Genomic DNA, 21,648 nt, shown 5'->3' on the forward strand with positions numbered 1-21,648 from the left:
AGTACTAGGACTTACTAGCTAAGTACTGTTATAGTGCTTGATATCATTAATGACAATCTTTTTCCAGGGGAAACATTTTAGAGGGTTCTTAGGGGCTTGTGTTAATTGTGCTATACTGTGTAGCTTCGTATATAGGATTCTTCCTGTGGTACATATTAACAGACTTCTAATAGATCTGGCTACATTTTCAGAAATGTGTAATGCTGTGTAGTGTAATTCTGGATTAGCTCTGAGTGAGGCAATATATGAATACAAGACCTGTGCCTGAGGTGAGTCAGCCACCAAATCAGCGTTTTGCCCTTATGGAGTATCACCTGTAAACTCAGTGTTACTATTACATGTTAGAGTGATAACTGAACTCTATTGAGGGCTTCTCTTAAAAGCACATTAATGTTCTACTCAAAATCGTAAATCAAGAATTCGGGAATACAGGTATCAGAAACTAGACATGAAGCAACCAGAAGAGGGGAAAGAAAGTAATAGAAGGAAGATGTCTTGGTTCTTTTAGTACAGACACTGTTGTAGCATATATTACTGTTAACATTTTCAAATTTCTGGAGAGCACTCAAATGTTTGTTTCTTATCTGTCTCGTCCCTTCAGGGAACTACTGGAATGCAGCCTCCTTCATCACATCATCATCCTACCTTCATTTCTCCACCTTCCAAGGGGAAACCAGTGCAGATATCTCTTTCTATTTCAAAACATCAGCCTCAGATGGAGTATTTCTTGAGAATCTGGGAAATACTGACTTTATCAAACTAGAGCTGAAATGTAAGTATTTGCTTTTTCCCTAACTTTGCTTGGAACATGAAGCAGGTTTATACCAGATAACTGATGTTAAGAGAAGTGTATTGTTTAGCAAAACACGTAAGTTCAATTAAGTCAGGAAATGAACATCCAAATCAAACTATTTGACTTGTTTTCAGGTTGCCAGGAGGAACAGCTGGAGTCTATTTGGTTTATTTATAAAGGAAAGAAACTGACAGAACTGGTAACACAGTTATAAAAAGGACTTAATATTTTTTCAAAATTGTATGCCAGATGTATTAATTTAAAGTATGTGTCTTCAGCTCTGTGTTCAGAGACTAGTCTAATCAGCACTGTAAGGATCCAGAGCTGAAAACTGGCATGTGATATTTAAAATCTCTTTTAAAAATCTCATATAATTAACGTTTTGCCAGCATTATCTAATAATGAAGCTGTTGATCTGAAAAAGAGTGCTTAATATATCAGGAGGCAAATTGACTTTATTATTTAAGCTTCTGATGTCGCAGAGGCAAGCATTCCAAGCGAGACTTTGAAATGTTTAGCTGTACTCTACTTAGTGAAACTGAAGTGGTTGAATTAGGGGGAAAATAACGTTTTATTTCTCCTTTCTTCTCCTTCAACTCTTTTTAGCCTGCCATAAACTGGAGTAGTGGCAGGCCTGCAGTGCTACATGCACTTGTTATTACAGATTCTAGAGATGTGTTACAGTGCTATGGCTCTGTGAGTGTAACTAGTTCTTTGCACTCTAGTATAGAGAAGAGTGTCTGCTTCGGTTTGCTGTGGAAGCTGATGTCAGAGGTCAAGAACTCAGTTCTAAACGTACATGTGCAAATTCAATGGCAAAAGTTGCTAATGCTGAATGGGGAATGCATCTGCCTCTGCTCAACTCCAACCTCCAATCCCTGAAGCTAAGCCATAGATTACAAATATTTTACGGCAGAAACATCATCTATAGAAACAGCCTGTAAGGCCAAATGTACCGCTGCTGTTTAACAAAACCGTCCTGGGTGCATTTGCCAAAATGTGCAGAGCAGGCCACGTGAACATCATTGCATTCACTCTAGCTTTTCTTTCCTGGAAACTCGGTTTTGAAATTTTCAGAGTCCTGGAGAATACTCCTTTCTGCAGCTTTAAGTTTATGGCAGTCACAGCTCAAAAGGGTTAAACACTGTGGTTTTAGCAACAAAGACAAATTCATTCTCTTTTCTAAATTATGCATTTATATAATTAATAGTGGTTTCATCTAGTTTTCATTACAGTTTGTTTCATTCTAATCTGCAGTTAGTTTTGTTGGAATTCACTGAATTGAAAAGCAGAGTTTCAGGTTTTCAAATGGTCCTTGCGTGGCTTACACACCATCAACTTCTTCAAGAGTTTACTTCAACTTCATAGAACTCTGATAAAATTGATATGCGGCTTTGTTTCTTAATAGGAACACAAAATGAAGTCAGTAAGATAACTAGAGTTACCTTTAAACCCTAGAGAAGGCTGCCCTTGGCAACGTACTTTCTAGTTAACCCATCAAGCTCTCCAGCACAACTGTTATTTTGCACTAAAGCTTTTCATGTGATAGTCCATTATCTGACTCAATTCTTTCTGGAGAATGTCCCATGTTTCCATAGGACTTGTTTCTCGAGACCTAATATGGTGTTTTGGGCAGTAGCATGGAGTGCAAGATATGTTTCAAGCCACCCAGGTTTGCCTCTAACATGGTAAGCACATAATACTTACCATCGTGAGATCGTGACAAGGTGACATAATCAACCTGCCATACCTCCCCATATTTACACTTTTGCTATCAACTTTTCCCCTCAGAGAGGTTTCCTTCTCTTGGCTTGTTTAATTGTGGTGCATGTTTCACAATAGTATATGCAATAGCATCCATAGTTCAGTCCACCCCTCGGTCTCTAGACCACTTATATGTTGCATCTCTTCCTTGATGTCCAGAGGTCTCACAGGCCCACTGAACTAAAAATAACTCACCCTTGTTTTGCCAGACCAAGCCTATTTGAGCCACTTCAATTCTGGCAGCTTGATCTATCTGTTGGTTATTTTGTTCTTCTCCAGTAGCCCAATTCTTGGGCTCATGAGCATCTGCATGGCACACCTTTACAATCGTATTCTTTATTTGGGCAGCAATGTCTTTCCATAGTTCAGCAACCCCTCTGTTGCAAGTTTTTTGTTTTCACTGCTGTAACCACCCACATAAGGCATTTGCCACCATTAACAAGTCAGTATAAAGAAAAATCTTTGGCCACTTCTCCCATTCAGCAACATCTAAGGCTACTTAAACAGCCTTCACCTCAGCAAATTGTCTTAACTTTTGCTTCAGTGGCCTCTGCAACTTGTCATGTAGGGCTCCCCATAGCAGCTTTCCATCTGTGATGTTTCCCCTCTGTGTGACAATCCCTGTTCCCTGATCATATTTCTTTCAGTTTTCTGGTAATTCAATCTGGGCATCTTCAGCATGCTGTACCTCTTCTGCTGGTGATGTTCCAGACTTCTTACTTTCAAGCCAGTCCATGATCACTTCTAAGATTTCTGGATGACTGAGGTTCCCCATTCAAGCTTGCTGAGTAATCAACGAAGTCTGCTTACTCCAAGTGGCATCGTTAGCATGTTGGGTGGAGGGAACCTTTCCTTTAAACATCCAGTTGAGTTTCAGCAGTCAAGATGCTACAAGGAGCTCCGCTTCAGTACAAATTACTTTGGAATCAGCTCAAACCCTCTTACATGTGGCAAATATCTCCTTCACAATTGGAGTGCAGTACTCTTTGGACCCCTGTATGCTTGACTCCAGAATCCTAGGGGTTGAGCCTTGAGTCTCTCCTGAGCTCTGCCACAAGCTCCAAGTGGGACCTTTCTCTCCAGCAGCAGCGTAAAGGATGTTCTTTCCATCCTGTCACATCCATTCTGGCTCCAGGGCCACGGCACGGGCTACATCCTGTTTAATTTGCTCAAAAACCTACTGCTGCTCTTGACCCCACTTAAAATTAAACTTCTTCCACGTCACCTGATAAAGGGAACTAACAGTGAGGCTATAGTTTAAAGCATGCATTCTCCAGAAGCCCACTCTGCGCAGAAAAGATTGTGCATTTTTCTTACTACCGGGTGTAGTAGATATGGGTGTAGATAAGTAGATATGGGTGTAATTTTGTTGATCACGTCTATTGGGATGTGATGATGTCCTTCTTGCTGCTTAATACCAAGGAACTGAATTTCCTGTGAAGATCCTTCCACTTTGTTTTGCTTAATAGTGAAACCAGCTCACAGAAGGATCTTGATTATCCTGTCTCCTTTTGTGAAAACTTCCCTTGCTGTATTGCCTCACGCAAAAATGTCATCAATCTACAGTGTGTGCTCAGGAGCACTGCATTGTTCTAGTGCAATAGGGATCAACCCATGGCAAATTTTTGGACTGTATTTTCATCCTGGGGGCAGACGATTCCAAGTATACTGAGCCCCCCTCCAGGTGAAAGCAAACCATGGTCTACATTCTGCGGCCAGAAGAATGGAGAAAAAGACATTAGCAATGTCAATTGTAGAATACTACTTGGCTGCTTTTTATTCCAATTCATACTGGAGTTCTAGCATATCTGGTACAGCAATACTCAGTAGGGGTATGACTTCATTCAGACCACAGTAGTCTGCTGTCAGTCTCCACTGGATTTATACCTTGGTCATATGGGGCTGTTAAAAGGTGAGTGAGTTTTGCTTATCACTCTCTGAATCTCCAGTTGATGAATCAACTCACAAAAGGGGAGCAAGGAATCCCTGTTGGTGTGGTCGTGCCATCTGTGCACCATTTTTGTAGCAATCGGTGCCTGTTGCTCTTCTACTTGTAGCAACCCCACAACAGATGGATCTTCGGATAGGCCAGGCAAAACAGACAGCTGCTTAACACCGTCTGTGTCAACAGCAGCTATTCCAAGGTCTCATTGATACCCCTTGGGATCCTTAAAATATCCCTTTCTAAGGTAATCGATACCAAGTATGCATGGAGCCCCCCAGCCTTAGGCGATCATGAAACTGATCGTGGCTTACAGTGGGAGCAACACTGTTTCACCCATCCTCTTCTACTGATCCAAACATTTGAAACTGCATGATGAGCAGTTATCAGAAAAGACCGAGGCAAAAAGTTGTTGAGTATCTCAAACTTCTTTTGTTGTTACCAGGTTGTCTTTGTCACTCACCAGAGGGTACACTCTCCTGGACTTCCCTTTTCTGGTTGAGGTATCTGTAGAAGCCTTTCTTGCTCTTGGCACCCCATGCCAAGTTTGGTTCAAGTTGGACCTTGGCATTTGTGACCCCATCCCTACACAGCCCAGCTTCCTTATATTCTTCCCAAAGTATGTGTCCCTTTTTCCACTGGTTGTGCATCTTCTTATTACTCTCCAGTTTGACCAGCATGTCCTGGTTCAGCCACACATATCTTTTGCCTTCCTTTCCTGCCTTGCTACACCTGGGGATGGAGAGCTCTTGCACACTGAGGAAAGCTTCCTTAAAGATCTGACAGCTCTGCTCTGCACCCTTGCCTATTTGGACAGATTCCCAGGGTATTTTGTCGACTAACTCCCTGAAGAGCTGAAATTTAGCTTTCCTGAAATTTGATATCCTAATTTTACTCCTTGCCTGTCTCATATCCCTCTAGAGCATGAACTCGACCATAGCATGGTCTCTTCAGCCCAGAAGGCCTCTACTCCTGATGTCACCAATCAGTTCATTTGCACTGATGAGCATCAGGTCCAGTACTGCATCACCCTAGTGGGGCTGTCTATTACTTGACTCAGGAAGTTATCCTTACTGCGTTCCAGTAGCCTCCTGGATTGTCTACAGCTCACCATACTTCTTTTCCAACAATGTCTGGGTGGTTGAAGTCCCCTAGCAGGACAAACACTTGCAATTGCGACACCTCCTGGAGCTGGAGGTGGAAGGCCTCGTCAGAAGCCTCCACTTGATCAGGTGGCCTAAGTAGATGCTGATTACTAGGCTCCCTTTGCTGCCTTGCCTCTAACTTAGTCACCCATAAGCACTTTAATAGCTAATATTTGTACTTGAAGAGAAAAGTCCCATGTTGCTTCTTGTGTTTGGTTGCTTCTAGGCTACTTAACTGAGACATGGGTAACTTCTCCAAAATCAGCCAAGGAACAGTGATGACCATGAACCACAATTCCCATTGCTTTTTGCCTCCTCCTTAACAGCATTCATTCCCCCAGACTGAATGCACTAACAGATGATCAGTTCATATATTTTCTTACAGATTTTAATAATTTTATAACTCTTTTCTTCAGGGGTATCCAGAAATGGAATTCTATGAAATCAATGAGTTTTCTACATCGTTCTCTTTAAATTATGACATGTTCATGTAAATGCAGCTTACATCTTCCACTGCTTTATCTTTGTAGCTGAGCAGGGAGACTGTTGTGACCTTCATTGTTGGTTTTTTTTTTTTTTTTTTGTTCTTTGTTTTTTTTTCAATTCAGTTGTTATTTTGCTTTCCTAGCAGAAGGTCACCTTTTTTGAAGAACAATCCCCTGGGAAAGCACTTTGCATAAGCCACATGTCAAAGACTGCATAGGAAACTAAGAAATATCTCCATCCCAGGGGCCAGTAAGATGCTGACAAACTAAATGGAAAAGCATTAAAATTTTTCAGGGAAATCTTTGACCCAGATGTTTTTTCAAACTCTTATCCTATTCTGGGACAATATGAAAGTTGGAAGCAAACAAAACAAAAACAAAAGCAAACAAAAAATCCCACCATATCTGAAAAACTGCAAGTATAAATCTTCTACAGGTAAGATTTATTATCAGCAGTGGTATGTGTACAGAAAAGCCTGATATTCAAACATGGCAACTGATGGCCCATGAGAGAAATCTGTTATCTCTTTATTCTTGTGCCTAATCAGCAAAGGCCATAGGTGCTGAGGCTTCTGTGTGGGATCAAGTCAAAAGCAGCAAAAAAAATTTGAATGGAGAACTTGCTAACTCTGACCAATAGATAATTTTAAGCATAGGGATGTGGGAAAATCAAGATGATCAGTAGCTCTACTGGAATTAATTTAGTCTCAGAGTATGAGTTGTTGAGTACAGGTTGGTATTCCCCAGTGACAACATGTCCAGCACTGCACAGAGCTGTATAGCATCCCTGAAGCATTACCTCTCTCCTTTCAAGGGTGTTGGGGTGCTTTTCTCATTGCCACAAATGCCATTTTGGTAGAAATTTTATGGCACAGTTTATCAGGTACAAATTGTGTAAAATTCAAGGTGGGAAATAGTTGGCTGTAGAAAACACAGTTGTCCTCAACTTCAGTTTGTATTGCGCTAAAAACACATAACAAATCATTCCTAGTCCAACCATTCATCCAAGGAAATTTTCTTCGTGTCCAGTCAGCTTTGTGTTAAATGCTAAAACTGCACATGCTCTGTTAGTTTCTTCATTTATGCTCATCTTTTTCAGGCAAAATACAAATATTTACTGAACAAAAATACTGAGTATCTTAGGCATGTAACAGAAACAGTCTTTCTATGTCCTTGAATTTATATCCTCACTGTCACAGGTAACCACAGTACATAACCTGTATTTGTCTTCTCAAATATGTCAAACTCTATTGAAAACAGAATTGATTTTTGCCTGCTGGAATAACCATTTTGGTCTTTTACGAGATAAAAGAGGTGATTCAAGACAGCCAGCATGGCTTCACTAAGGGCAGATTGTGCCTGACCGATCTGGTTGCCTTCTGTGATGGAGTGACAGCTTCAGTGGGCGGCAGAAGAGCAGCGGGTGTCATCTACCTGGACTTCTGCAAGGCCTTTGACATGGTCCCTCACCACATCAATTGGAGAGGTGTGGATTTGAAGGATGAAATGTTCGATGGATCAGGAATTGGCTGGCTGGATGCAGCCAAAGTGTTGTGATCAATGGTTCTGTCACAAGAGGGAGGGGGTGGTCACAAGCGTGTCCCTCAGGGGTCGCTCCTGGGACCGGTGCTCTTCAGCATCTCCATCAGTGACACAGACAATGGCATTGAGTGCACCCTCAGCAAGTTTGTAGATGACACCAAGCTGAGCAGTGTGGTTGATACACTGGAAGGAAGGGAAGCCTTGCTTTGTCTTCTTTGCACCTTCGTTTCAGGTGTTTACAGACAGTGATGAGATCCCTCTGAGCTTCTCTTCACTGAATAGGCACTCCCGTCCTTTGTTCATCTTCATCTTCCTTGCCTTTCATTGAACTCTCTCTAGTATATCCATGTCTGTCTCGTACTGGGAGATCTGTATTGGACACAGGACTTCAGATGTGGCTTCACTAGGGCTGAATATAGAGTAAGCGTATAACTTCTCTCAGTGCTGATAGTACTTTGCCTAATATAGCCCAGGATGCCATTCACCTTCTTCTGCTGCAAGGGCACACTGCTGGCTTGTGTTCAAATTGGTATCCACCAGGGTGCTGAGTTACATGAACAGCTGCTTTCCAGTAGCACAGCCTCCAGCAAGTTCTGGTGGCATCCTCAGATGCAGGACGTTGCACTTCCCTATGTTGAACTGCATAATGTTCCTAATCAGTCCATTTCACCAGCATGCTGAGATTCCTCTGGATGGCTGCACAAACTTCCAGTATATCAGCCATTCCTCCTAGTTTTAAATCATCAGCAAATCATCTGACAGTGCACCCTGCCCCATCATCCCAGGGCAGAATGCTGGATTAGATACTGGTAAGTTTGAAACCAGTATTGACTCCAGTGGTACCCCAAGAATCTAGATTCTGTGTTTATTTACCAGTTAACCTGGGCTAGTTACTGGTACACTGTCACTGTATTTCCTACCTTCCAACTTTCATCTTCCTTCCCTACACTGGCAGTATAAGATCCAAGATCATGTAATACTGCATGGTCTTTTTTGTTTGCCTTCTTAACCCACAAATACAGAATGTGTCTGATCTGTACGGTGAACTTGCATGTTGGAGAAAATAAGGTTCTTCTGCACAGTAAGAACAATGAGAAGGGCATTGTGTTTGCCAAAGATGCACTTCTACGTTATGAACGGATTGCTGGCTACGACCTTTGAAAATGGAATTGATGAAAGAAACATCTTCAGATTTAATTACACATAATTGCACAAGGCACAGAAATTGTAAATCTAAGTGTAGCCACAAGCCCACAAACCTCAATTTACTGAGGTGGTATATGTGCCAGAAGTGCATAAAAAAATTCACCTTGTTCAGTTTCATGGAATTTCCATCTTATATTGACCAAATACACTAAAAATATAAGAATATTCTTATTACACTAAGACACTTATATACACTAATACACTTATATACACTAAGAATATATATATATTTTTTTTCTTTTTTAATTCCTCAGTTAAGCAGCTTCAGTTGTTCTTTCAAAGTTTGATCCACATTCACGTTTTTTAAAAGAATCACCTTGAGTTTTAGTGTATTTAGTAAGACAGAAAATAAAATGGTCAGAATGGAAGCTCACTTCCTGAGCTACAGAGTGACTGGCCTTTGTAGAAATCTCAGGTATCTGTGCTGCTTGCTCATTGTGTACGTATTTCTGAAAAATACAGCTGATCACTGAACAGCTGATCAGCTTGCATGTTAAATGATTTATAATCTTTCCCTTGAAAAGTTTGTCCGAATAGTGCCATTTTTGTGTCAAATCAGGATGTATTTGAGTCCAAAATGCCACATTATCCAAGGCTGTATGTATAGATATAGAGAGTGAAAACTGTACTTTTAGAGAAAAAAAAAAAAGACCTGAACAGTTGCTATTTTCCACATAAATAAATAATAAACTGAACTTCTGAATAAATCTGATGTTATACTGGGTCTTGGTGGGATAAAGGTAGGGTGCAGAGAGAAGAAGGGCTGCAAAGGTGGTCCTTTGGAAACAAGCTAGGCATGGTTCTGCTAGTGGGAGGTAGTGAGACCTTTTTTTGTTTTGTTTTGCTTGTTAATTTACTTTTTTCTAACCTCTCTATCTGAAGTATTACATTTTCTTTATCTTAGCACATGAGTATTCTCACTTTTTGCTCTTCCTGCTCTCTGGATAGAGTTGGAGTGAGAGGGTGCACAAGTGAGCTGTTCAACTGCTGAGCTGCTGGCCAGAGTAAACCCACCACAGATGCTCGTCCTCTCCTAGTAAAATGCCAGAACAAATCATTTTATCTAGACACTGCCCTGGTTGAAGAATACTATTACACTGTAGACTGAAATTTTCATTCAAATAGAAGCTGAGAATTAAGAATCAGAACTACCAACAGACCTTGCGTGTAAGATGCTGCCATGCAGCCTGTGATTATCTGGATTGATCTTTGCATTGATGTCCTTCATGGTTTGTTTTTTTTTAATCTAGCCAATAATTTCCTCTCCTTTGGTTTTTAAGACTTGTATGTTCGTGTTGCCCAGGGGTGGATCAGTTCTGTGCTGCCCTTGCACTTCTCTAACTTTCAGCAAGTCAGTAGGTACCTGCGCTGAAAACAAAACTTTGATGAGAAGATTGTTCTGGGATGCTCCTCCTTCCCCAAAAACAAGAAGATTCATTATAAGAATATAATATGAATTTATATGTCTAGTGCACTTACTTTTACATTAGAGCAAATCATTCTCTTCACTAAGCATGAATTTCATTATAAAATAAGTCTTCAGACTGACACAGTCAGTATAACATGCATATAGCTGGACTGTACAAGCATGAAGACTTCTACATGAAATATCTCTGCACTTCACTTTCTCTTAAAAAAAAAATAATTTCCCTTATTAAAAAAAAGAAAAAAAAAAAAAGTGCTTCCTACCAGAAGATCAAAAGCTTGCAAACCAAGAAGTATTCTTGCAGAAGTTTCCAAAGTCTAGGGTGGTTTTACACTCAGGGAACCCATAAAAATATCAACAATGCTGTCTGTTGCCTCAGAATAAGAGGAATGTGCTACAAAGGCATTCTCATTTTACAGTACTGTAGAAAGATAGTGAAAGATAGTGTTTTGGAAGTAAGACAAGCCTGACAGTGAAGAGATCTGAGGTGTTTCTTCAAAGCAAAATGTAAGGGACAAATACACACATCTCCTTGAAAACAAACATGGATATAACATACTGCAGAAGTACTGAAGAGATTTTACTCTACTGCTTACTTATCCTGAGTTTATTGTCAGAATCCCTGAAATTATAAGGTGTGATAGCACTAAAATGAAGCATCTTTATTTCCTTAATGGCAAGCTTTGACCAGAGATTTTTCAGGAAAATAAAATGGCATTGTAGCTTTGTATGTTTTAGAAAAACAAATCAAATGGAAGTCTCGGGTATCTATATTTTTCCTCCTTTGTGAATGCTGTCAATAATAACCCATCCTGTGGTAACTCTTTCATCTGGTGTTTTGCCACTGTAAAATAATTTTTAAAATACATTTAGTATAAACTAAATCTCAGTAGGAAATCTATATTTCTTCAGTCAAAATCATCTATGTACATTCCCTGTACAACCACCAGTATCAATTATACTGATATATCATGATGGAATTCATCATGACCTGATGGAATGCCTAGTAGAGCTTACTGGACATTTGTAGAATATCTAAACATTCTTTGAATTTTTTACTAAAAAACAATGCTATAGTGTTTGCTAAGAGTCTATTCCTTTTTCAGTCGGAAAATTTCACATCACTTATTTACCACTATTTCATATATTTATTAGTTTGTTGTAGAAATTAACTGCCTCCCAGAGAAAGAAGAAAAAAGAAAAAACTCCGAAAATTAAAAAAAAAAGAGGAATTTATTTCAAGATCTGCTGATGTTTTAAAAGATTATGAGCATATTTCTCTGATACTATTGAAAATATAAGTGGAAATAAAAATTCTTCTTTCAGGATATATTTCACTCTGAGTTAATTTTAACTGATTTAATTTCTGTCACATGCTGTAGAACGTTTTCAGAATGGCTTCTTGGAAAGCCGTTTCTCTAATTCCACCTCATTAGAAGGAGCTAAACATGCTTATAAATTCTGAATGGTGTCTGAGCAGTATGTATTTCTACTTAAATATTTTCAGTTTAAGAAGTGTGGATGCGTATGTTTACAGCATAATATGGGTTTGATTTTGCTCAATGTTTCAGCTGCTACAGAGGTTTCATTTTCATTTGATGTTGGAAACGGACCTGTGGAAATAATCGTCCGGTCTCCCAGTCAGCTGAATGATGACCAGTGGCATCGGGTCAGGGCAGAGAGGAACGTCAAACAGGCCAGCCTGCAGGTAGATCAGTTGCCTCCAGAAGTCCGGAAAGCGCCGACGGAAGGACACACACGACTGGAATTGTACAGCCAGCTCTATGTAGGTAAGGCGCAGAGGAGATAACCAGGCTTCAGGTACTGGATGAACACTCTGCCCCAGTTAAGCATCAGTTAATTTAACACAGGAAGATGCCTTCCCAAATATTAAAAAATAATAATAATAAAGAAGGAGAAATAGCAAGCACCTGTGAAACTGCGGAGATAAGAGGATTAGCTAAGAGAAAATATTCGGTACCGGCAACGTGTAATTTTTCGGCAGTAGTGCCAAGCTCCTGTTTTTGGCCAGTTTCTCTCTCACATGTACTTATTTACAATTGAATTTAAAATTTCTGCATAGATCATGCCAGGACTGTGTGAGCCTGCTGTGTCCATCCTAGTCACACGGGTTTGATCACTGTCCATGCTTTTGCTCTTACTGCAATAGTTTCTCTTTAGTCATATGGGCAGTTTTCCCATTTGCCATAGAATAGAATCACATGGTGTCACAAAAATTCATTCACCAGAACCAAATGAATACAGCTGCTTTCTGGAGATGCTAATTTCCAGTGCATTTTTTTAAGTGTTATTCCAGCAGTACTTGTATTTCTCTGACTGTTAGACCTAGGAATCCAAAAGCCAGACATGGCAAGTGCCACTAGTTGGAATCAAAAGTACATGAAAAAGTGAGCAAAGAAGCAGCACCTTCCTACCTCTTTATATATCTATTAAGTGAGGAAAGGAAGGAAGAAGAAAAAACAGACATTACCTCACTTTTTTCCATGTTAGTCCAGATACAAATGCATAAATTAATCAAAATACTGTTTAAAGCCTTTCCCTCCTTGGTAAGCAGCAGATGTTGCTGTAAACCACTTTTAAAGTGTCATCACCAGAGATACAGCCATTGTTTACACAATGAGTTTCTCCTTTACTGCTGGCTGTGATCCCAATAAAAGCCTGTTTCCAAGTAAATTGAAATATTAATTCTTTTTAGAAGACAAAGCCTTAGACTTTCAAAAGAAATACCAAGACTTTTTATGAAAAGAGAGCTGGAAATATTCAAGCCTGAGTTCTCAGGGAATTGCTAACAACTGTTGATTTTTATAAATTGTTTTGAATTAACACTTGTACCATCCATCTTTTGAAATGCTTGGTACTTGTACTGCCAAACGCTGAATGTCCAAACCTGCAGCTGACTTTCTTTCTTTCTGAATCAGATACATTTCCTATAATTTGCAAAGAATAGTGTCTCTGATTCAAATTCTAGCTGAGTCTGACAGAGAATTGATGTGAGTTCAAGTGTCCTCAGTGAACATTCTGAGTATTACAGCCTGCAGAGTGACATGGAATTAGAATAATTTCAGTACTCCATTTTCTGTGATAAGTATTCCTTGGGACAATAAGAGAACATGAAGCATTACTTAAAATCCTAGGGGCTAGAATATCCACCAGGACAGGAAAGATGTGAGAATTATAAGCATTAGAATTCTTTCATCACCATGGTGTATATTATTTTGCATCAAGTGGAACCACACTGAATGGCCTCTGCTCTGTGCACTTCAGAAGAGACCAGAATAGACTATCTCCTCTTAATCCAAATTACCCAGTGACCAGACAGATTTGAAGCAGCCTCTTTGATTTCTGTGGCTGATTTGAAGCAGCAGATAGTCTGTATTTAGTCCTCTGCCCTACCCAGGTATTCTGTGCCCTGCAGAGATGAGTGTTCAGATCTCTTCAGGCATATGTGGGGCTTTTCATCCCACTCTGGGACTGCAGTAATCAAAGGGACGAGAGCACTGCGTGGCAACTTCTCACTGCTTTTTGCTTGCAATGTCAGGTTTTTTGGTTTTTTTGTTGTTGTTGTTGTTGTTTGTTTGTTTTTAATCCAGCTCTGAGTAAGACTTTCTGAGATAAAATCGTGTTTTACAGCAAGTATTTACCGGGAAAAAAAAATAGTTCTTAGTGACTGCTAAGAAAAACATTCCAATCTAGATTTTCAAATACAGCTCTTCAGTGCTGTGTCCTTCTCCCTGTGTTTAGGCAATTTAGCATCATACCTGATGTTGCTTGGATATGAGCATCTGTATTTCCTATTCCTTCTTTCTCCATTTCCCATATTAAACATTTCAAATATGTAACATATTATGATATTGCAGTTAGCATCCATCAGCAATAATTACATACCGAACACAGTTATATCTTAGCAATGTAGCCAAGCCCAATTCTTCCATGGTCATCTCTTAAAGCTTGATAAGTGTAAAGCAAAGGCACTTACTCTTTAGGTATATTTTTGGCACAGTCTGAAAACTGAGGTTTCACTTTCCACTGATTTTGATTTCACTAGGATGTTGTAGCGCCTCACTTGTATAAATAAGTTACTTAAATTACTTACCTGTTGTCAGAAGCCTAGCAGGATATTTCCTATAAAACTCTTCACTGTTGTCTATTTAACATTTCTGCGCAGGTGCCGCAGGCGGCCAGCAGGGCTTCCTAGGTTGCATTCGCTCATTAAGGATGAATGGGGTAACACTGGACTTGGAAGAGAGAGCAAAAGTCACTCTAGGGGTGAAGCCTGGCTGCTCTGGCCACTGCACAAGCTATGGAATGTACTGCGCCAACGGAGGAAAGTGTGTTGAGAAATACAATGGCTACTCCTGTGACTGCTCCAAAACAGCGTATGATGGACCATTTTGCATTAAAGGTAAGTGAAATACGCAGAAGGCAGAGTGTGGGTGAATAATTAAATCAATTTTTGAGATTTTATTAATTTAAAAACTAAATCCTTTTCAATACTTCTTACTAGAAAGCCAAATTATGCATCCATGATTTAAATTTGATATTTTGTAAAAACGGCAATGCTGCTACTCATAGCAGGTCATAGAATCATAGAATGGTTTGGGTTGGAAGGGACCTTTAAGATTGTCTACTTCCAATCCCTCTGCCATGGGAAGGGACACCTCCCACTAGACCAGGTTGCTCAAAGCCCCATCCAGCCTGGCCTTGAATGCTTCCAAGGAGGGGGTATCCACATCATCTCTGGGCAACCTGCTACAGCGTCTCACTGCTCTCATAGTAAAGAATTTCCATCTAATATCTAGTCTAAATCTACCCTATTCTAGTTTAAAACCACTTCCCCTCATCCTGTCACTACCTGGCCCTATAAAAAGTTCTTCCCCAGCTTTCCTATAGGCCCCTTTCAAATACTGGAAGGCTGCTATAAGGTCTTCTCAGAGCCTTCTCCATTCTGAACAAACCCAGCTCTCTCAGCCTGTCCTCGAGGTTCTCTAACCCTCTGATCATCTTCATGACCCCTCTCTGGAAAGAGGGGTTGAGGTGCACTCAATCTCACTGTCCACTCCAACAACTCAAAGTCATTCTTGCGTTGGGGGGCCCAGAACTGGATACAGTGTTCCAGGTGGGGCCTCACAGGAGCAGAGTAGAGGGGCAGCATCATCTCTCTTGACCAGCTCCTTTCGTGCTCCCTTTGATGCAATCCAGGATACGGTTGCCTTTCTGGGCTGCAAGTATACATTGCTGGAGCATGTTGAATCTTTCATCAACACTCACCACCCACCCCATAACTGTGCTTGGGATTACCCCAGCACAGGTGCAGGACTTTGCACTTGGCCTTGTTGAAGTTCATGACATTTTCATGGACCCAACTCTCAAGTCTGACTAGATCCCTCTGGATGGTATCCCTTCCCTTTAATATGTCAACTGCACCACTCAGCTTGGTGTCATCAGCAAACTTGCTGAGGGCGCACTCAATCTCACTGTCCATGTTGCCTGCAGAGATGTCAAATAGCACCAGTCCCACCACCGGTCCCACTTGCCACCAGACTCAACTTGAACTTTGAGCCATTGACCACAACTCACTGAGTGCAACCATTCAGCCAATTCCTTATCCAGAAGTGGTCCATCCATCAAATAAACTTTTCTCCATTTCAGCAACCAGGATGTCATGTGGGACAGGGTCAAACACTCCTGGGTATGATCAAGAACAGATTGAATGGGGCCCTGGACAACCTGACTGAGCGCCTGATTTAGTGGTTGACAGTCCTGCCTCTGGAGGTTGGAACTAGATGATCTTTAAGGTCATTTCCAACTCAAGCCTTTCCATGACCATTGTATTATGATTCTATTATTATTAAACTGAAGAGCCCAGAACTGGGCACAGTACTCCAGATGAGATCTCACCAGGACACAGGAGGAGGAAAACCACCCTCTGGCCACCCTCCTTTTAATGCACCCAGGGTAGCATTGGCCTTCTTGGCCACAAGGGAATATTATTGGCTCTTCGTTTTCAAGTCTAGATTGTTCAGCAACTTTTATAACGTGTTCAACTGTTTTTCTTGATTTAAAAGTCTTAATGCCAGTTAAATTTACAATGTAAAATTTAATGGGCTGGAAATGACTTGTTTTTAATATTATCAGCACCATTTGTTACAGAGATTTTATAATTATTTTGATCACACAATGGTCCCAAACCAATCTATTTGTGCTTAATTTATGCTTTAACTCTTATCCTAGTACTTCATGGTTGGATTTACAGAGCAGCCCCATGAAGTCATCTGCAGTAAATAGTGCCTGGGGATATTCTGGATGAGTACATTGGTTTACAGCACTGAAAGAATGGAAATGGACAATCTGAATTTTTTTTATAAAGTCTTATGGATATAAAGAAATGTTTCTAGCACCTCTACACTAATGCAACAGAATTACTAGGTACTTCATAGCTACATAAACTTTATTGTTGATAAAGAAAACGTAGACAGTGAAAGGGAAGATGGCGAAAATTAGAAGTCTTTCAAAAAATTTGATCTCTGTTTCCAGTTTCCTGCTCCAGGATACAGAGTTTGCAATGTGTTCCAAATTTCATTAGCATGGTGAAGAGAAAAAATTAATGACACTGAAGAGAGTAAAAATGCCTAAAATAGCACTGTCTATGCTGCAGGCCTCTGGCTGGACGGGAAGTCTGATACGAAGAACTGAACCATGCAATATTACTACTGTTGATACAACAGCACTTACAAATCAACCAAACCAGTGTTTGTCTGTGCTAAACACTAAATTATTCCTCTAGTTGTTTTTTTATTCTGTTAGATTCACATCCAGGAAAAATACATTTACTTAGAGTTGTTTTTGGCAGGTTTGGCATTTTTCTATCCATATTAAAAAAAATAGGTAAACATAAATGAAAACCACTTTGAAAAGTTATGACAAAAAAAAAAAAGTATTAAAACTAAATTCACTAAAAATGACATGGCAACAATTCTTTTTTTGAGTCAATAAAATTGAAGTGTAAAAGACTACTCTGGTTCTGACCTGAACAGTTTTTTTCTGGGTATAACTTACTTGCAAACATGATGAAATTCCTGTATGCAGGAAGAGTGAAAGCCATTACTTAGGTCAGCAGTCACACACTTTGCTTGTGACTATGCACTGGAAATACGTTATATTTACGGGGATTTATAAAATAGTGCTAGAGACTCATTAGAATCCGGTTATCTGAAGAACACCGCTTAGTTTTTGATGAAGTGCTTTGATGCATGAGCATCTTCAGCAAAGGACAAAGCTCTATTATGACAGAAGGAAATGAAGGTAGAAATATATGGGCAGACATAAAAGAAGGTGGCTGAAGCATGTCTCTTTAATGGACTTTCGTAATCCCCATCTTAGCAGAGAAAAACAGCATTCACTTCACAATCACAACTTAAGTGTCAGGGAGTTATCTCTAGATCTGTTTGTGTCTGTGAGGGGGACAGCAGGACCACAGGCTCACCAGCCCAAAAAGAAGGGGAAAGGAGAGAGGGGGTGTTGGTGGTTTACAGGCAGGTTCAGCCCAGTACTGTGAGTAATAGGGCTGGGGACCCCATGGGAAAGGGGAAGGGGATAGGGGGAAGGGTTCGGAAATGGGAGATGGGCCTGAAAACACAACAGCGGAAAGAATCTGAGGAGGAAAGTTAATTTATTAAATATGATATTGGAATGCAAGATAACACCTATAATACAAGATATAATTGGAATTGAGGCTAATAAATTAAATAAAATGAGAAACAGTGTGTCCAAAACCAAAGGCCTTTGGAGGTGAAGCAGCTAGGAAGCACACCCACACAATGCCAGTCAGCAAGAGAGTCCCGTGACTTGCAGGTCTGACCTTCCTCTCTGAACGCGAAGTCCCCTGGGTTCTTCTTCTCTTATGAGGACCACATATCCAGAAAGTTGTCAGCCCACAGAACTCGAGTGTTAACTCTTTAATTCCCTGAGCTTCACATGATGCTCTGATGTGTAATATCGATAGCAAAAGTCATAAAACCGTGGCATTCCATCCCTTATTCCACATCAGTGTATCATGCTTCAGCATAGTATTTAACAGCCCATTGTATTGTTCAAGTTTACCAGAAGCTGGCACACGATAAAGGATACGATAAATCCACTCAGTGCCATGATCTTTGCCCCAAGAATTTACAAGGGAATTTTTGAAATGGGACCCATTATCTGACTCAGTTCTTTCTGGAGTGCCATGTTTCCATAGGACTTGTTTCTCGAGACCTAATATGGTGTTTTGGGCAGTAGCATGGAGTGCAAGATATGTTTCAAGCCACCCATTGGTTGCCTCCACCATGATGAGCACATAACACTTACCATCATGAGATCGTGACAAGTGTCATGATCAAGGTGACATAGTCAACCTGCCACGCCTCCCCATATTTATACTTTTGCTATCAATCTTTCCCCCAGGAGGTTTCATCCTCCTGGCTTGTTTGATTGTGGCGCATGTGTCACATTCATGAATAACCTGTGCAATAGCATCCATAGTTCAGTCCACCCCTCGGTCTCTAGACCACTTATATGTTGCATCTCTTCCTTGATGTCCAGAGGTCTCACAGGCCCACTGAACTAAAAATAACTCACCCTTGTTTTGCCAGACCAAGCCTATTTGAGCCACTTCAATTCTGGCAGCTTGACCTATCTGTTGGTTATTTTGTTGCTCCTCATTAGCCCGATTCTTGGGCTCATGAGCATCCACCTGGCACACCTTTACATCCATATTCTTTATTCAGGCAGCAGTGTCTTTCCACAGTTCAGCAGCCCAAATAATTTCACCCCTCTGTTGCTAGTTGTTTTGTTTTCTCTGCTGTAACCACCCCATAAGGCATTTGCCACCATCCATGAGTCAGTGTAAAGATAGAGCATTGGCCACTTCTCCCGTTCAGCAACACCTAAGGCCAGCTGGACAGCCTTTACCTCTGCAAATTGGCTTGATTCTCCTTTTCCTTCAGTGGCCTCTGCAACTTGTCATGTGGGGCTCCACACAGCAGCTTTCTATCTGTGATTCTTCTCCACAATACAACACAATCCATCAGGGTAAATTAAATTCTCTGGTAACCACAGGTGTTCAAGAGTGAAATCCCACGATACTGGGGGTCCCCACGCTTCTAATATTTTTCCTAAACTTTTCCATATTCCCTGCAACCATTCTGTGGTTGTGGGGAAGGCTTCTTCCAGATAATGTAAATGAAGAAGAATACATTCAGGTGAATTGATAACATTAAGCCAGAATTCCAAAACTGCATATGGAACAGAGAGGAGAACTTGGATACTGGTATAAACATGGAATTGTTTGAAAAATTATTTGCTCCCTCTGGGATGTAACTGTCAATGTTCAAATTATACAACATTGTATATGGGTACCAGGCATGAGCCTTCATCAGTGCCCTTACTTGGATATTTACATATACAGCTCCAAAACAGAATATGGAGAACTTAATAAGAAACCATACGTCCCAAAAACCATAATGGCCTTTAACCCTTTATACAGCACTCCTAAAATAAAGAACAGATCCATGGCTGGCAGTTGCTAGAGGAGAAAAAAAAAAAAAAAAGAAAAAACTGGGAAGAGTGTCCAGAGTATGGTACACTGCCCAGACTAAAATCTAACCTATGAAGGTCAAAGCTAGCTACAGCACTCTGCAAATCTCTGACTTTAAGAAACCGTTTTTGTTGTGTTTTTTTTTTCCTGCTAATATTAAAAGGTTGAGATTTGGTTCAGATTGCCTGTATTCTCCACCAATAACTGTCATGGAGTTATCCCTAGATCTATCTGTGTCCATGACAAGGGGGGAAAAAAATCATAAAACCATGACATCATGTCATCACTTTTTGGCAGTATGCACATTTTGAGCAATTATTGTCAAGAATGAAGTACAGGAAGAGTAAAATTTCATCAAAAATCTCTGACAAACACCTTGAGACCTCACAATAATTGCAACCACTGCCATCAAACCAGATTGGAGTGTTAGTTTCACAAAAACAAGGTCAAATATCCCACTAGTTTTATGTTCTTGTTCCTCTTTCTCTTTTATTTTTCAATGTTTTAAAAAATGTATTTAAAATGTTATGTTATTAATATAGTAATGATATTGTTTATTTTGTGAGGGATGCTCCAAAACTAATGCCTCCTGTGGATATCGGTGTTATGGCAGTAGAAGTTAAGCCTTCCCACCAATATTCCATTACATTTTGTTGTTGTGTGGCAGATGGCAGCAGAGGGGCAGTCTGACAAAATTATGTCTGCCATGGAGGCGTGTATGAAGCAAAGGTGTGAGAATTCCTCCAGGTGGAAAAAATTGCCCCCATTGACATTTATCAACATTTTCTTAATTGTGATTGAGATTAAATAGTGAATGTGAGTACATTAGGGTGGTGGATGGTGTGTTTCAGCAGTGGTGACAGTTGGTCACATTGTTATGAGTGGAGCATGCAGACTCTTGATCTTTTCTGGTGAAAATACACAGCTGATGGTGGTGACATACGTTGAAAAAATATTGTTTTGTAGCTAAGAATTTGCTCTATCAAATAGTGCTCTTTGTATCAGTTGTTTCCATGGAAATAATTAGGAGGAATGACCTTTTAATTAGGAGGATTACTTTTGGAATCACCTACATATATGTAGCCCAATAAAGTTTCTATTCACAAAATGGGGCCCAGACAAGCCAAAAGGTTGGACAACCATCGCTTACAGCTTTCTTTGCAGTAACGAACAGTTAAATCTCATTGACAACAGTTACAGCTGTGAAATACGTGTTGCACAGCCTCCAGTTCAGCCCCATGTCAGCACTCATGTAATCCAGGAGTACTTAAGCTGACCCCTAGAGTAAAATATAGCTGTTAAACTGAATGGCATGCCTTATGACTATTTCAAGGTTATTTGAGATTTCTGCCGTCAAATGACAGTTTTAAATCTATCAGAATGATCAGGTTACTTATAATGCCTTGGGAACACAACTTGACTCCATATTCTATGTAGCCACACAGTGAGATAGACTACGATATTCTGTGGTTTGGAGAACTTTCATGTGGGAACAGGTAAGCATAGAGCTTTTCCAGAACCAGATTCAGCAAAGTTCTGGAAAGGATCATCAACAAAATCTACAACAGTTTCACCTACCTTCTTATCTGTACTGTGCTCAGATACTCAGAATAAAGACAGCAGACTTATTCCTGAGTTAGTCTATATCACAACATAGTTTGTAAAATCAACATCTTGCTTCATATGTTTTGAGATAACGCTTTTGCTTTGAATTGTGTGAAGGATATGATGATTCCAAGTACTAAAAGAG

General features: G+C 40.2%; 1 protein-coding gene across 1 annotated transcript in view; it reads left to right on the forward strand.

The window, feature by feature from the left end:
* Nucleotides 1–21,648, forward strand: part of CNTNAP2 (contactin associated protein 2) — a 634,054-nt gene that overhangs the window by 536,350 nt on the left and 76,056 nt on the right. Inside the window, exons 16-18 of the mRNA XM_052697656.1 lie at nt 602–772; nt 11,875–12,093; nt 14,490–14,726. Of these exons, the coding sequence (XP_052553616.1) occupies nt 602–772; nt 11,875–12,093; nt 14,490–14,726 (627 nt within the window). The remainder of the gene's footprint in view (nt 1–601; nt 773–11,874; nt 12,094–14,489; nt 14,727–21,648) is intronic.

This window comes from Tympanuchus pallidicinctus, unplaced genomic scaffold, assembly GCF_026119805.1.
Source record: "Tympanuchus pallidicinctus isolate F22 unplaced genomic scaffold, pur_lepc_1.0 scaffold31, whole genome shotgun sequence".
Lineage (NCBI taxonomy): Eukaryota > Metazoa > Chordata > Aves > Galliformes > Phasianidae > Tympanuchus > Tympanuchus pallidicinctus.